The 12324-nt window shown below is 38.4% G+C and overlaps 1 protein-coding gene across 1 annotated transcript in view; it reads right to left on the bottom strand.

Annotated features, from left to right (window-relative positions):
- Nucleotides 1–12324, bottom strand: part of cenpi (centromere protein I) — a 139186-nt gene that overhangs the window by 58482 nt on the left and 68380 nt on the right. The window contains exons 8-12 of the mRNA XM_043704738.2: nucleotides 10627–10749; nucleotides 10256–10405; nucleotides 7030–7150; nucleotides 3795–3886; nucleotides 2312–2423 (exon numbers count right to left, since the gene is read on the bottom strand). Coding sequence (XP_043560673.2) covers nucleotides 2312–2423; nucleotides 3795–3886; nucleotides 7030–7150; nucleotides 10256–10405; nucleotides 10627–10749 — 598 coding nt within the window. The remainder of the gene's footprint in view (nucleotides 1–2311; nucleotides 2424–3794; nucleotides 3887–7029; nucleotides 7151–10255; nucleotides 10406–10626; nucleotides 10750–12324) is intronic.

The raw sequence follows: 12324 nt of genomic DNA, 5'->3' as shown, positions 1-12324 counted from the left end.
CTCCAGGATCGATCTTGTAAAATCCTCTGGACCCCTCCAAGGCCAGAGCATTTTTCCTTAGATACAGTACCCAAAACTGCTCACATTATTCTAAATGTGGTCTGACCAGAACCTTATACAGCCTGAGCAGTACATCTCCGACCTTGTACTCTCGACTCTTGAAATGATTGTTAACAATGTAATTGTCTTCCTAACTGTCAATTGCATCTGCAAGTGAACCTTAAGAGAATCTTGAATTAGGACTCCTATGTCTTTTTGTACTTCAGATTTCCAAAGTCTCTATTTTCTTCCTAGCAAAGTGCATAACCTCACACTTTCCCATGTTGTATTCCGTCGGCCAATTCTTTGCCCAATCTCAAGCCTCCAAAGTTCTGCTGCAGCCTCCCCACTTCCTCAACACTACCGGTCTCTCCAACGATCTTAGTGTCATCTGTAAACTTAGCATCAATGCCTGAGTTCCTTCAGCCAGAGCATTAACATAAACGTGAATAGCTTTGATAACACTGACGCATGCGGAACTCCATTTATCACGAGCTGCCATCCTAAAAAAAATGCATTTATCCCTACTCTCTCTTTTGCTAATCAGCCCATTCTCTATCCATGCCAGTACGTTGACCCAATACCATGGGCTGTTACCTTATTAACAGCCTTCAGTATGGCACCTTGTCAAAAGCCTTCTGATAATCCAAGCAGATCACATCCACTGACACTCCTTTGTGTAACTTCCTTGTTACCTCCTCATAGAATCCTAAAAGATTTGTCAGACATGACTTTCCTTCGACGAAGCCACACTCACTCAGTCCTATTTCACCATGCATTTCCAAGTACTCCACAATCTCATCCTGAATAACAGATTCTAAAATCTTTCCAACAAATGAGGCCAAGTAACCAGCCTATAACTCTCTCCTTTCTTAAACAGGATACTTACATTAGCCTCTGGGACGTTCCTTGGCTCTAGTCATTCCAGGATCACCACTAATGCCTCCATAATCTCCTCAGCTATCTCTTTCAGAACCCTGGGGCATAGTTCAGCTGGTCCAGATTATTTATCCTTCTTCAAACCTTGCAGCTTACCCAACACCTTCTCCATAGCTTTGGCCTCTAAAACACCTCTACCCCGACTTTCTTGAAGTTCTGGTATGCTACTGATGTCATCCACAGTGTCAGTTTCTCCACCATTTCTTTGTTCCCATTACTACTTCTCCAGCCTTATTTTCCAGCAGTCGAATGTCCACCTTGACTTTTCTCTTTTCTAAAAATTACTCTTGCACTCTTCTTTTATATTACTATAGATTATTCTCATATTTCATCTTCTCCCTCTTTATTGCTGTTTTTTGTTGTCCTCCACTAGTTTTTAAAGGCATTCCAATCCTCTTGCTTCCCACTTATCTTCACCATATTATATGTATTATTTCCTTTTGCTTTGTGTTTTTTCCAACTTCCATTGTCAGCCACTGTTTCCTCATTCTCCCTTTAGAACATTTCTTCTTCCTTGGAATGGATTTCTTCTATGCCTCCTGAATTATCCCCAGAAGCTCCTGCCATTGCTGCTCTTCCGTCCTGCCTGCCAGACTCCCCTTCCAAATGGCAGTGCAGCTCAAAAGGGACAAATGGTCTACATCTGCTAATTCTTATATTTCTCTAGTTAATGGCTAACAATAAAAGAGGTCAAAGTCAACCTGGAGGGCTCATGTAAGTATTTATCCGGTATAAAATATATTTATCTCAAGTAAGAGAGAGAGGTTTTGTGAATTGAAACACGTTACTTCAATTCACACGTTCAAAACAAGTGACAAAACAGCTGTGGCAACTTACTTACTGGGTGAAATAATAGTAATCTTGACTACATTTGAGAATTACATTTACAATAATCAAAAATGTGAATTTGGATGGAGAAGAGCTACCTAATCAATCTCCTTCATTTTGAGAAAGTGATGTTCCAAGTGCTCTGCAGAAAAAAATTCTAGAAGATTTAGATTTCTGAAAAATAAAACTCAGTAATGCCAAATGTGGAAAATAGATAAAGAATAGGAGGTACTGCATGTAGAAGTTGAGGTTTTCTGTTGGGGACTTTATGATTTCTGATTTACATTGGTGTCTCTGAATCTAAATCTTCAATATAAATTGGAATAATTAGATCAGAAATACAGTTAAATCAGATAAAACAGCTCACAAACTTCAAAATTATATTGAAGAAAACTAGCTGCAAATAAAATTTGGCAACTGTGAACTACTGCATATTAGAAAAATAAGTGGCACAAATAAATCAAGAACAAGTTCATCTCCAAAACAATGTATGACAGCTACCTACCAGTGCTTGGTGAAATCCTCGTGAGCAAGGCAAGGATCTGAGAGCTACACCACGAACTATCATAAAGAGATAAGCTCTTGAATGCAAAGTCCTCACAGCATGAAAATCCTTCCTGGAAAACAATTGCAACACAATTCGAAGTGTCAAATTTGCATTAACACCACCTCCACCACAAACTTCTCCTCTGACCCTAATCCAGAACAAATGCTGAAAATATTTGGATATTAACTAAATAAGATGGTATTAGGGGATGGGAAAGAAAGATCAAAACATTTCTTGGACTAAGTTAAAATATTACAAAATGATTGGTGTAGAAATGTAGCATCAATGTACAGAAGTCTTAAATTGCACTTCCTATTGTCAGCATCCATCCAACTCACAAAATCTCAACGTAGTAGAAACTCACAATTTAATTTTTCCCTCTTACATACAAGTGCCAAGAAACCTCAGCTGTTTCCAGTCCAGAGTGGCTGTTTTCTCTGTACATTTCGTTCAAACAGCATGCCAAATCTTTCAATATGCACCTGCAGAAGGTGAGATTAGCCACTGCTATGACATAATCAAAAGGTCTAGTTGTGAAGTGAATACATTATGTACAAGTATACAGGAACATAGGTACAGGAATAGCCCCTCAAGCCTTCTCTGCTATTTCATGGCTGATCATGGGTGGTCTGTGGTCTAACTCCACATGCCTACCTTGGACCCATACCCCTTGATACACTTGTTTAATAAAAAATGTTATGTCAGATTTAAATTGAACAATTAAATTAGCATTGACCACCACTTGATGAAGAGTTCCAAATCTCTGCAACACTTTGCACATCCAAGTGATTTCTAATATCTCTCCTGAATGGCCTGGCCCTATTTTTTAGTTTACGCCCCCTGGTTTGAGAATCTTCAACCAGTGGAAGTTGTTTACTTTTATCTATCCTGTCTTCCCCTATAATAAATATTCTGGGGACCTCCATTAACTTTACATCACTTATTAATCTTCTAAACTCCAGAGAATAAAAGCCTAATTTGTTTAATCTTTGCTTTTAGTTGAACCCCCAAAGTAGAGCTATCGTCCTTGTAACCCTACATTGAACTCCCTCCGGGGCCAAAAACATCATTCCTAAGGGGTTGTGCCCAGATCTGCTCTCAAGTACTCTAAGTGAGGGCTAACCAGGATTTTATATAATTGCAACATAATTTCTGGGTTTTAGTATTCTGGAGCATAATTTAAAATGATTGGTTAAATTCAAATTGTTGTCAAAACTGCAACCAAAACTCAGGTATCTATTTCACAGCCAAATGTTATATATTTTCAAATTTCCAGTACACTCTGGGACTGCCATTTAGTGCTTGTAATCTCTCAGTTCAGAAAAGCATTCTTTCTCAAAGCTATAGTACACCAGTGCTTCCGGTGCTCTTACCTGTAGAAATTCTTGAGTTCTAATGATGATATTTAGAAATTCATAACAAGTGTTTCCGGTGCTCTTACCTGTAGAAATTCTTGAGTTCTAATGATGATATTTAGAAATTCTATGAATTCTTTTTCCTTCTGCAACGAGTCACCACTACAGTCTGCGAACTCTATTGAAGGGGAAACAAATATGCTTTGACAAATAGCAACCTTAACCATGATTGAGGGGACAAACACCCTCAGCAACAATAATAATAATAATAATAATAATAATACCACCAACTATTCATTCGGAAATTCATGCACAACGCATCTAAAAATTGCATGTTTTAAATCTGCAACTTTAAATCTGCTTCAGGGACAGGAAAAAGAAACAGATCACCAGAGGAATGAAGAATGAACTTTCCCCTGAAATTAACTGTCCAACAACTTACTTAAAATACTTGATGGGACATGACAAGAAGAATTTTACTTCATATTTATGTAATATCTGGAAAACTTGATATGGGCACTCATGTAAATGCAAGCTAGCAAGCAATAAACTATTTTGTTTCAAATGGCAAAAGTAAACTACGTTTCAAATCTGTTTAATGACTTCACTAAAAATATAGCTTGCTATAGCATTAAACTGAGAATTCTAGTACTTAGTGAACAATTTGTTGAAAAGCTTTCTTTGTATATTTTTAAAAGTTTGATGGAAAAGGAAATCACCCTCTGCTCAAAATTAAAATTGTTTGGTCTCAGAATATAATGTGAAGAAATGTGAGATTATGCACTTTGTCAGAAAGAACAGAAGAGCTGATTATTATTTAATTGGAAAAAATTCAAAGTTGGAAAGTTATGGGGACCCTTGTGCAACAATCACCAAAAGCTAGGACCTAATCATGAGGAAAGTAAATCACAAATGGTATGTTGGCCTTTATTTCAAAGGAATGGAGTACATAAAACAAGGTCTTTCTAAAACAACAGAGTACTAATCTTACTCCCAAGTGGAAGACTGAAGAATTCTGGACACCTAGAAACAGTCTTACGTAGAGAGGTTGATTAGGTTGGGTCTATATTCTTTGGAGTTTAGAAGAATGAGACGGAACCTGTGAAGGCTGGGTCATTAAGTATATTTAAGGCTAAGATAGGCAGATTTGTAATCAAAAATGGAATTAATGGTGATGGGGAAAAGACAAGAAAGCGAAGTTGAGGATGATCACATCAGTCATGCTCATTGAATGATGAAGCAAACTTGATAGACTTAAGGTCTTAATAGAGACAATGCTAATAAGATCATTTTTATAATCTCTCTTGATTTTCCAGGAAGTTGATAGTTATCTTTTTTTCTTTGAACTACTGTTGATGTTCATTTGGAATTCACAGGATTCCTTGGCTAAATAAAGAATCTCAAAATCTTCAGTTTCCTCATTAGTTAGATAATGTTCATCATGAACAAACAGAAGTAAAATTACTCCATTCCTCTGTAGGCAATTCACCAACTTTAGGATTCAGTGTCATCATGCCAATGTTCAGTAACTGAAGGCTGAGTTATGAAATATATTCAAGACAGATTAGATAGATTTCTAATTGACATGAATTAATTGACAGCAAGCAGCCAAGTGGAGTTAAGGCCACAATCAGATCTTAGTGAACAGTGCAGTAGGGTCAAGGGATGTTAACTGGTCTATGATGCTCCTATTTCATCTGTTCTTAATTGAATTCAGCATGGAGTTGACAGTACTGAAGACAAATGAAGCTAGTCAAGGAGATTTCATAAACCTCCATATCTCGTCAATTTAGTCATTCATACAACAAAACTAAGTCACAGTGTGTGTTTTATATTCCAACTAGCAGAAGTCTGTGGTTAGCATTGCTGCCTCACAGCGCCAGAAACCCAGGCTCGATTCCAGCCTCGGGCGACTGTGTGGAGTTTGCACATTCTCCCCATGTCTAGAACATAGAACATAGAACATAGAAGAATACAGCGCAGTACAGGCCCTTCGGCCCTCGATGTTGCGCCGATCCAAGCCCACCTAACCTACACTAGCCCACTATCCTCCATATGCCTATCCAATGCCTGCTTAAATGCCCATAATGAGGGAGAGCCGGAGATGTGTTGCTGGAAAAGCGCAGCAGGTCAGGCAGCATCCAGGGAACAGGAGAATCGATGTTTCGGGCATAAGCCCTTCTTCCTGAAGAAGGGCTTATGCCCGAAACATCGATTCTCCTGTTCCCTGGATGCTGCCTGACCTGCTGCGCTTTTCCAGCAACACATCTCCGGCTCTGATCTCCAGCATCTGCAGACCTCACTTTCTCCATAATGAGGGAGAGTCCACCACTGCTACTGGCAGGGCATTCCATGAACTCACGACTCGCTGAGTAAAGAACCTACCCCTAACATCTGTCCTATACCTACCCCCCCTTAATTTAAAGCTATGCCCCCTTGTCTGTGTGGATTTCCTTTGAGTGCTCCGGAATCCTCCCACAATCCAAAGATGTGCAGGTTAGGTGAATTGGCCATGCTAAATTGCACATAGTATTCGGAGATGTGTAGATTAGATGCATTAGTTAACGGAAATGTAGAGTAATTGGTGTAGGGGATGAGTATGGGTGGGATACTCAGAGGTCGGTGTGGACTTGTTGGGCCAAATGGCCTGTTTCCACACTGAAGGGATTCTAATTCATAGCAAAGTTAGTATCTTTATTACAACTAGTGTAGGCATGCTATCTCTAACCCATCCTACTTATCATCCTCAGAGTCATGGAGCCATACAGCATGAAAAGAGAGCCTTCAGTCCAACTATTCTGTATTGACAATATTCCCAAACTGAACAAGTCCTACTTGCCTGCATTTGGCGCATACCCCTCCAAACCTTTCCTATTCATTTATATATTATGTTCATCATACCATTTCTTCATATACCAATCCATTCCATCCTTTCATTCTACATATATGGATTTATGGTCACTCCCATGACACTGTGTACTCATCCCTGCCACTGTTACCATTCATCTTTTCCGTGCCATTCCCCCACCCAATATTCCGAATCATTCAAGCCAGGCTAATTTTAATATTAGAAGATTGTACTCATCACAGGTAGCCACACTTATGTCACAAACTAATTTCCAGCAAACGAAGTTGCCTACGCTCAAATCAATTCTTTGACTAAGTTAATCTTGACAAACAAAACTGCCTTTGCAGTGGGTTAGGTATTCATGAACTACATCCTGTAGTATTCCCCAAGCTATTACTTCCAAAGCTTTAATTGCCTCAAAGTTTTGCAAGTTTCTTTTTGACTGAAATTTTAGGAAACTACCAGTGCCTCACCTTCCTGAAGAGTTTGAGCCAGCCAGAAATCAAGCCGCAGAAGTGCAGTGTCATCTTTTACCCAATTAATGTAATGAAGCAATAGAGGAGATCGCATCAGAGAGCCCATCTGTGCCGGGAACTGAAGAGAAATAATATAAATAAACATTGAGGGAACTAGTTGGAACTGCAGTAGAGAATCCAAGCCAACAATGGCTCCTGAACATCAAGGAGAAAGTGAGGACTGCAGATGCTGGAGATCAGAGTCCAGAGTGTGATGCTGGAAAAGCACAGCAGGTCAGGCAGCATCCAAGGTACAGGAGAACCCTTCCTGATGAAGGGCTTATGCCCGAAACGTCGATTTTCCTGCTCCTCGGATGCTCCCCAACCTGCTGTGCTTTTCCAGCACCAGTCTCGACCCTGAACATCTGGTAAGCTAACATCCATTATGCCATACCACATAATTAAAAATAAAGTAAATGAAAATGCTATCAAAAATTAGTCAAAATATCTGTATAGCAAAGACACAATGGGCCCATAATGCAACAGAGGAGCTGAAGGCAAAAAAGCATCAAAACTAACTAGACAGTGATAATGACTGAGATGTGACTATCGAAAATTTAGAAAAAGGAATACAGCTATCTGTATGATAAATGTTCCATCATGCTAACAGGTGCAATTGAAACACCACCAATCAATGGAAGGAACAAGAGGAAAGAAACAAGCTGATTAAGTAGGGAATTGAGTATGTCACACCTCACCAGAGAATTGCATTGGAAATTAAGCCTTGCTACTTCTACAGTTGTTACAAAAGCTAAAAACAAAATGTTATCAAGTACGCAGAATTCCCAACTTATCTGCCAGATAAACCCAGGCTAACAGAAAACACTGACCAGGGTTCTGTACTTAACAAAAACTATTATTCATTACACATAAATAGATTCCCTCTACAGGTTTAAAACAAAAGTAACCATTGACCTAGAACATACTCATTATACTTTAAACTATAACCCAGTCTTCCACACACAAAAAGGCATCGTTGATATAGATGTGGGCAAAAGAGAGTGGATATAGAGTTTAAGGACCCCACTATAAGGGGTTCACTTATATGATATCTTTGTCTGCCAGGATTTCCTTATCTTCAATCTCTCTTCTTCAGGTTCTTTTAATTATTTTACAGGAGGCTGAGGCAATTAGTACATGAACCGCAAAGTCTTGTAATTACGGGTTAAAGGCCATATCTTAACAGTAATTTGTGAGGGAAAATAAACTTTCTTCAGGCTTTAGCTATTTTACTGGACACCACCAGCCTTTTACAGCAGTCAAAGACATCTGCCAGCACTGGACACAGTTATAAGCTGTTCAGCTCCTTGATTCAATCATGGTTGTCAACGGACTGATAGTCTTATTGTTCACAATTCCATGAATCAAATCAACAACCTGTTGCTGGGCTGAATCTCACTTTGTACATATCCCGTGGTGCTGACCCTCTGTGACAGTTTCCTTCATTGCTTGAATATAGCAGCAGTGCAAACACTACTTACAATGAGTTTTAGTGATTGGTCTTTTTACAAAAGTGCATCAGTTCTTTTCACCATTGGTTTTAAAATAGTCCATTTTCCATTTTGGTCCACAACGAAATAGAGAAAAATAAAAATGTCTTTATAGTTTTAAAATGGAATAATCATGCGGGAGTTCAACTACTCTTGAACTTAACTGGACAAATGAGATAGTGGCACAGTGATTAAGAGAACAGGGCTTCCACAACGTGCACAGAACTCCTTTCTAACTCATGAGGTTTTAGCAAAGCAGCTAATAATGGGGAATAAATCAAAGCAGATAAAAGAAAATGTAAGGTATCTAGTGGCAACATTGTTCACACAGAAGAATGCTCAAACTTACGAATTAGATCCCATATTGCTATAAATTTTAAAGACCTGACATGTGGGCATTCACTCGTACTTATGAAGGCTACTTTATCTCGCACAGTATTGCATTCTGACTTATGTGTGAATCGACTCATGAATGTACTCAGCAACGGAATTCATTTGCAACCCGACGACTACCAGTATTATAATAATGTACTGTAAATGAAGATAGGGGAAAGAGGTAACAATAAACACTAAGTAAATATATGGGAGGAATGCTTTGAGGACTTGGGATAGTAAAACTGGACCTATATTGGCAAACAAAGATGTTGAACAATGAGAAACATTTTAAAGTGCTATTCAACTGAGTGCAGGAACAAGTCCAGGCATTTATGCCTTTTAATAAGTATTTTAAAATATGACCAACAATAATTCCTTGGCGCATCCCCTCATGCAATGCCTTACCAAATCTGAGCAAATTTGCCAAATTAAAAGCATCTTTTGCACATGTAAATTGTGCTGAAATAAATATAAATGATAAATATTGTGTTCTGAAGGAGGGTCATTGGGGACATAATTTTCAAGCGAAAGGCAAGAGGTTTAGAGGGGATTTGAGGAAAACCATGTTCACCCAGAGAGTGGTAGGGATCTGGAATAAACTGCCTGGGCAGGTAACCTCATAACCTTTAAAAAGTACACGATGAGCACTTTAATGTCATAACATTCAAGGCTATGGGCCTGGAGCAGGCAAATGGGACTAGTGTAGGCAGTAGTGTATTTTTGGTGGCACAGACTCGATGGGCAGAAGGGCCTTTATGATTCTATGCAGGGCTGAATGGCATATTTTTGAGCTGTAACTTTTCTGCGGTTCTATGGTTAAATAATTAAAGAGGTAACAATAAACAGCCTCTAAACAGCTGTTAAACATGTCAGAATCCTGGTCAGTGCTGACTTAGTTCAATGAAAGTGGCAATTCAAATAATCTTACAATAAGTATCAGTGCTCCTAGACCAAGGAAGGGAAAAGTTATTTCTGTTCATGGTCACAAACCAGAAAGGCTGCTGAAAAGAACTCATGTATGGATATGAGCTGAGTGTAACATTATTTGGATTTGTGAATATAGATCAACAAATCAACTATTCCTTCTAAAAGCAAGTTGCCAAGTAAAACTTAAATTCAAAAAGAACTATCACTTGCCTTTTAGAAGATTAAATGCATAACTACCCATTCAAGGGTAACAAATTTAAGCAGGTGCTTTTTCCCCCACTTCTAATGGTGTGCCACACATCTCTAAACATTTGCTATTGTAGGGAATAAATCAATTTCAGTGTACAAATATGTTGAACTGTATCACTAAGTATCATTTTTTTCTGCCTCACCTCTATTCGATCAAAGTTATCCAATAGTTGGGAGAATGTGGCTAATTGTTCCAAAGGAAAACTTGTACTCTGCATCAGAGAACCAGACAGTTCTGTCAAGTGTGGAGCACTGCTGACAACTGGAATCAATTCACGATGCATCTTCTTTTTCTGAAAAAAAGAAATATCTAGCTAAAACTCATTCACAATCATCTCTTAAGATTTATCTTAGTGATAGCTTTCAGTTCCATAGGAATATTTCACAATAAACTTATTCTGGCTAATAAGTACAGATAAAGGCTTTCCACAATACCCATTTGCTTACTTTATTGAAAAACATCAAATGACCTCAGCAATACTGGAAAACATTCAGTAAAAGCTCAAATACCTACCCTTTTCCGCATTGGAGGCTCTGTTATATTCACCAGTTCTGGGGTTCCAGACAACTGCCTACAACCATTATTCTGAACCCTTTCAATGGCTTTCTTCCAGAATGACCGAGACACTTGCAAATTCTGTAAGGTGGCAGAGATTTCACAGCTATTTGATGAAATCTTCAAAAATGAAATTCATGATTCCAAGTTCAAGCATATCATACTTTAAAAAAAACTAAATTGAAAGCACAAACCATTATAATTAACTATTGGAGATGTACATATCTGTCTACATGCAAAAGGGAGAAAACAGATTAACATTTCAAGTGAGAATTCAACCAGAATACCTTTGGCACCAATGTTGAGATTTATTCATAGTCTAGGATTTAAATCCAACAGTACACTTGCTGAATGTCAGTGCTCATATTCAAAAGTATGTTACAATGAGGAAGGTTCTCAAAGAATACAGCAGAATATAGATCAGTTGGAAAGTCGGGTGGAGAAATACCACATGGCAATTAATCTAACAATGGTGAAGTGATGCATCTTGGAAGGTCAAATGCAACATAAACGTATATAGTAACTGACAGGGACCATAGGAGCATTGATATGCAGAAGGATGTTGCGGTGCAAGTCCATAGTTCATTGAAATTGGGAACATAAGTGCTAAAGAAGGAGTAAAGCATACTGGCCTTCATCGGTCAGGGCATTAAGTGTAAAAGTTAGTAAGTCATGTTCTAGCTGTATAAAATTTTAGTTAGGCCATGTTGTGAATACTGTATGCAGCTCTGGTCACTACTACTTATATTATATATGTACACACACTATAGGAAGTATGTGGAGGTTTTGAAGAGGGTGCAAAAGAGATTTATCAGGATTTTTGCCTGGATTGGTGCATATTAGCTATAAGCAGAGGTTGCACAAACTTGAAATGTTTTCACTAGAGCATTAGAGGCTGAGGGATGGCGTGGTTGAATACACAAAATAACAAGAGACATGGATAGGATGGATGGTCAGAGACATCTTCCCAGGGTGAAAGTGTCAATTACTAGGGTGGCTGAGTTTACAGTGAGAGGGGAAAAGTATAAGGGAGATGTGCAAATAAAGTTTTTTTTTACATAAAGGATAGCAGATGCCTGGAACTTGCTGCCACGGGAGGGGGCAGAAGCAGATACGTTAGCAAAGTTTGAGACGCATTTAGACATGTGAACAGGCAGGAAAAAGATATAAATGGACTATGTGCACGCAGATGGGATCAGTTTACAATGTCATCCTCGTTGGTACAAACTTAAGGGGCTGAAGGGCCTATTCCTGTGCTATATTCCTGTTCTATGTTCTAGGACTAAGAGAATCCAATCTATTATAAAGCATGCTGCCCAAAAAGCAATCAAAAAGCTAGCACTCACAGCAAGTTCCATAATTTTCAGACTCCAAGGAATATTCCATAATATAATTTCTTAATACTTTGTTGTGCATGATGAAAGTAATGCAGTTTACAGTTGCATTTCAGTGCAATATACATCTTTATAAATCTGGCAGCATAAACATTTATTCACACATCCCTCCCTCACCTGACATTAGTACTTCGAAACACCTTCAAATAAAAAAAATTCTTATTAACCTTGTAAATAAGTCACAATTAACTTGCTTCAAATAGAAATGTATGTTAGCTATTTTTGAGAGGATTTGTAGCTCAGGTTGATGATAAGTCTAAGT

This window comes from Chiloscyllium plagiosum, unplaced genomic scaffold, assembly GCF_037043375.1.
Source record: "Chiloscyllium plagiosum isolate Xiang-an unplaced genomic scaffold, Cpla_swu_hap1 HiC_scaffold_11, whole genome shotgun sequence".
Lineage (NCBI taxonomy): Eukaryota > Metazoa > Chordata > Chondrichthyes > Orectolobiformes > Hemiscylliidae > Chiloscyllium > Chiloscyllium plagiosum.
Note: the sequence above shows the minus strand (reverse complement) of the source record. Positions and strands in the feature narration are given on the sequence as shown.